This window comes from Sparassis crispa (genome assembly GCF_003851025.1).
Source record: "Sparassis crispa DNA, contig_000013F, whole genome shotgun sequence".
NCBI classification, from domain to species: domain Eukaryota; kingdom Fungi; phylum Basidiomycota; class Agaricomycetes; order Polyporales; family Sparassidaceae; genus Sparassis; species Sparassis crispa.
This window is the reverse complement of record NW_020939760.1, coordinates 977023-982073: the sequence shown is the minus strand read 5'-3', so window position 1 is coordinate 982073 and position 5051 is coordinate 977023. Positions and strand designations below refer to the sequence as shown.

Genomic DNA, 5051 nt, shown 5'->3' with positions numbered 1-5051 from the left:
AGCATTCCAGGCATACACCGGTAAGATCGTGCACAGGGAGTAAGGTGCGGATGATGGAAACCACGTACGGGACAGATAGTGTCAGTGGCACCCTCGGGCTGGACATCAATATTGAGAGGAAAGTATCGAGTGGTGAGCCCAGCCGTGCGGTAGCCAGGAATACGTATTCACTCGTTTCGACTACCATGCCCTCTGACAAGGCCCACGAATGTCGGAATGAGATCATCTGCTGGGTGGATGCGGATATAGCGCTGGCAAAAAATGTAAATACTTCTCTACCCACTTCAAGCGGTTGACAGACCGTTAGTCCGCGCAGATTGTGGAATTCCAAGGGAGTAACATGCTCTTCTCCTTGCACTTCTAGTTGAGCGGCCACCAAACAGGATGAGGAATTATACTCTTGGCAGTGCAGTGAGAACTTGCAAAGTAATGTAGTCAAAGGCCCCACGGACATAAAGTTCGCGTAAATGAGTGCAACGAGTCGACAGAGGGAGCGCGAGATCGGTCGTCCTAAATCAGCCAGCAGGAACACCTCCAAAGCCGGTGTTTTGATAGGTAGAAGGCGGACCAATAATTCGAGCACAACGTCAGCATTCGTTTGTATCGGAATCCCGAGGAAGCGAATGTCGACACTCCGACGTCGGATAGCTAGGGTGACATCAGTGATAGCAAGGATGAGTCCACGGGTATCTCCACCTGCGACCAGCGAAAGTCCTGAAGCAATGGAAATAACAGTTTTCCGCCATTCCGGGGGTCGAGATCATATATCACCTCATGTATTCCGCTGTACTGCTCGCAGACCTCAGCGATTTTGCGTACTCGAAGAGTGTAGTGGTTGAACCGCACCCGTTCCTCGGGTAAAACGCTTCCACGCAGCCGCTGGAGAATGTCAACTCACGCCCGTGAATGGATGTGACCCAGCGATCAGCACTTACATAGACTCCGGCATCGGCTTTGAATTCAGAAAACAGCTTCGACAACGGAAGGACATCAGGCAATGTCCCCCCCTCCTCCCCCACAACGTCCAAAGCAGGTTCGAAAGCTTTGCATACCCCCGCAGAAATCGCCAAACAGGTCAAATATTTGGCAGAGAATGTCATGACTGCCCAAAGCGATGTGTATATCGAATGGTGGGGACGCTCCGTGATATTTTGGCCGCGCCACTTAGGTGTTACAGTCACGGTGTTATGTAGAGACAAGTCCGGGCCGGCAATTCCCGCTGCTCGCGACGTTCAGCCGCAGCTCTGGTCAGGCTCTGGTTGAGCTCTGGCGTTCGTCCTTGCTCTTTTTATCATCTTTGCTGATCACCCAGAACAAGCTTCAACAAACGAGGGTGAGTTGTACAGATCGGGGAGCTCTCACACCACTGCATCCGCATGTTCGACGGGGCCATCCAATCGTTGCCTGCATACTGCGCATTACGGACGCCTCGAAATCGTCTCTAGGGCTAAGTCTGGGAAGCCGAGGGAAGTGGTCTGAGCATCTCTGTAAGGCAGTGCGCTCCGCATCTCGGCAACAAGTGTTTCTTTCTTCGGAGCTTGGTGGGCTGCATGATGCGCAGCCAGCGCGCAGCTCATCACACATATGGCTTGTCTTTGGCCAATCGTTTATTCTCGTCTGAATCGGCGTCTTATGCTCCTCCAACCAACTGATCAAGGAACCTGGTCGACTCGGAAACTCTCGAGCACTGACTCCACGTCATACTGGGCCAGACTGTTGGCGTCATCCAGCGCCGTCTAGCGTCTCCCACACGCAGATGGCTCTCGACTTTTTAAAACGCAGGATAGCTGTGACGGTCCGTTTCGCGGATATGATCCAGATGTCTATCCCCTATGCTGAATTGTAGGATTGACTCCGCGTGTGAGTGAAGCCTGTCCATATGATTGGCATACGTGGAGTCGTGGTTGGCGCTGATTGATACATCGCCGTGTGAGAAGTCTTCATTTCATACACCGTTCGACCTTATGGTCGTGAATCGGCACGCCCCTGCGCTCGCAGTGCACTAGATCCACATAGGCATACTTACATGGCTTCTGTTCTCTCGCGAGTTTGAGACGCCGTCGTCCGATGAACGTCCGATCCGTCTTCACTCGGTGGGTCCGTGCGACCTAGTCGGCACTTCGGCATTCACTGAGGCTATTTTCCTGTTGGTCGCTCTGACTAGACGCATTCCCAGCGTCCTGCAAGAAGGTATGTGGGATGAAAACTGGCTGCGGATTCGTCCGGAGGACGAAAATGCGGAAATTCAGTTTCCCTCTGTACCAGAGAACAAATTAATGTCCGTGTTCCTCGTGGTAGTGTTGCTGCTGAGTTGAGTTCAACTCGGTAACTCAACTCACCTCGCCTGTCGAGTTGGCCAACTCGCACCTACTCGACATCACCGAGTTGGACCAGTCCTGGCTTCTGATTGGCCCTGCAGAGCCTTACCTCACTCCAACTCATTCCACCGAATTATGGTGAGTTCGCGGCAACACCTCGTGGAAGTTACGTTACCACTAAATGGACTGTCTCGATCAAGTTTCCCCAATTTGGACCTGTCATACTTCGGCGCGGGTACCAATTAGTCGCTGGTGCTAATTACGGCAACTAGACTCGGGCTGGTAGCGACGTTGTGGCGTACTTTTCTTGGCCTTTAATTTTGTGCCCGCTCCGGTCGGAAGCTTTGGCTTGGTGACTTCATATGTCTTACGTTGTCAATCCGGTCCTCCTTCGCATTAGACGGCCGGAGTTGGAAAGGTGAAAAACAGCCAACAACTGCTTTTTTTGCAGCGTTCAGGTCCAACCTGTGTCTCTAAGACATGGCCACCCAACAACGAGAGTAATTGTCGCTCAGATTGAAGGTTTTCTATAACGATGGTCAGGTGCCGCAGAATTTAACGACGATCGTCCCGAGGGGGAGCTGTTCGCTGCGCCAAGAAAACTGATACTCGGTCCCGAGCAATCGGACTGCAATCGTTCGCCCTTTTTCTGATCTGCTTGCCCTCCACATGCGAATTTGATCCTCAAACTGTTGGGGTATTGTCCTAGTATTGTCCTGTGGTATTGTCTTTTCAATTTTTGAGATACGCATATCGAAATTCATCCATGGGGCTACTCAATGGCCGCTTTGTACGGGTGGGCACTGATATTTCGCTCAATTGCGGGTATTGGTTTCCCCGTCGGAAGGCAGGTTAGGTGCGCATCGACGGTCAAAATTTGCAGTACGTACTTCTGCTTGCTACCGCATATCAATTTCTCCCGCAATTGAGCAGGCATACGACGTACCTCAGCCGCCGTTCTGTGGCAATTCAAGGCATGAGGCTTGTGAGTTCGAATTCCAGTCTGATACACCGTGGTGAAATGTACGCCCTGTTATCAGATATCAGCATCCGCTCCCGCAAGCTACAAGGGCTGCGTATACGAGTGTCAATATCTGCACCTTGAAGCCGCGGTTCGTCCACCGTGGAAGTGTCAGGGAGTCATATCGACACCTATCGTGGACGCCGGCAGTGTAATATACAGAAATTGAACGGAAGTAATTCATGGTGCTCCCTGATGGCTCCTTGTAGGTGGTATCTAGTGCCGGGAGAAGAGCTGGATTGCAGGGGCATGCCGGTATGTCCGCACAATGAGGTCCGCACGTATATGCTGATCTACTCACCTCTCGCGGAAGCGCGATCAGATCAAGGTAAAGGTCAATTGTTCATTTTATTGTTTGCGTTTTCATCCGAATTGCGTCGATGCCATGGCCAAAGAACAGTCTTGCAGTAACTGCCGCTACGTGTGCGATTTTGCAAAGTTGGGAGTAGCAACTCGAGTAGTAGCAAGACGACCGATAATACACTGGATCGTCTGTCGTCCCGCCACCCGAGGACGCGCTGAAAGAGGGTCGACTAGCGCTCACGGATAAACGGTGATCGTGAGGCACGTTGTGCCAGATCGTGAAATGTATTGAGATCGATCAGAATGTCAAGGTGCTTGCCACATGCGCCTTCCGTCGTCGTCTGAACTCTGTAAAAAAATCTACGCAGTTCGTGCACTGGGTTCAGTGTGACGATCCTGAAGAGGTCAAGCTGCCAATGTGCGAGCAAGCAGTCAACACCGTCCCCCTCAACGTCCACGCGACCGAGAGTTCACGCGACTAAGCCCGGCTAACAAACCGGGAATTCGGAGCAGAAAGTCCACAATTATAACTACACGATGGCTTCGTTTTTACGGGGCTTCAGCCGGATGTGAATATTATGACGGAGATATCTCTCATTCGCGTACGGCAAAATGGGGATGACAATTTGTGTCGTGTGACGCACGTACGAAATTTTAGGGAACGAGCTGCGGCGGCGAGCACTCTGCACGAGGAGTCGTCGTGTTATCTGACTTCTCGCTGACGCTGTCCGTGCTGATATCGAATTGTGAGTTCAACAACAGAAAACACTGCCGGTGCCCACCGGGTACCATCGCGTTTGGAACCGGGCACTTGAGGACTGAGAGTGTGGCCGAACGATACCGACGCGCGACGCTGGGCGCAAATATTGATAAGCGGAGTCTGCATTGCCGTCTGGAGCGGATCCTCGTCGCCCGCTCGACGTAAACTGGGCGCATGCCGGAGGCTCGATGCTATCGCCCCTCTGAAGTTTGCGCCCAAGATGACTAAGCAGAAGTACTTCACCGGAACGCATTGGTCCGAGAGCCGAACCAATGGCAATATGGTTATCTAGGCTTGGGTTATACACCAAAACTTAAATTTTTAGTGCCATCAGCAGCCACAGCATACAACAAAAATTCTGAGTGGACAGAAATCTCGAAATACATACTGCGCACTTGATTCTCGAGATTTGAAGAGATTGGAGAAGGATTGACAGAATCATTGTCAGAACAAGGGTGTAGAGTTGCATGATTTCGTGCTCGAACCCTAACTCTGGGTTACACCCCTCAAAAGATGTTAATTTCCTGCAACATCTGGAACAATTGATGCAGATTTTATACATTTAGACTGAAAAATATGAGACTAAAATGAAGAAACAAGCCCGATATCCGCAACAAAAGCGTATAAACTAAAGCAGTACTATCGTTGA

At 51.2% G+C, this 5051-nt stretch overlaps 1 protein-coding gene across 1 annotated transcript; it reads right to left on the bottom strand.

The window, feature by feature from the left end:
* Positions 1 to 510: 510 nt before the first annotated feature.
* SCP_1403370 (hypothetical protein) lies at positions 511 to 1100 on the bottom strand (the record flags this gene model as incomplete). Its single annotated transcript, XM_027764041.1, has 3 exons — positions 511 to 648; positions 697 to 879; positions 936 to 1100. 3 exons carry the CDS (start codon positions 1098 to 1100, stop codon positions 511 to 513), a joined length of 486 nt encoding a protein of 161 aa, XP_027619842.1.
* Between the last annotated feature and the right edge of the window lie 3951 nt (positions 1101 to 5051).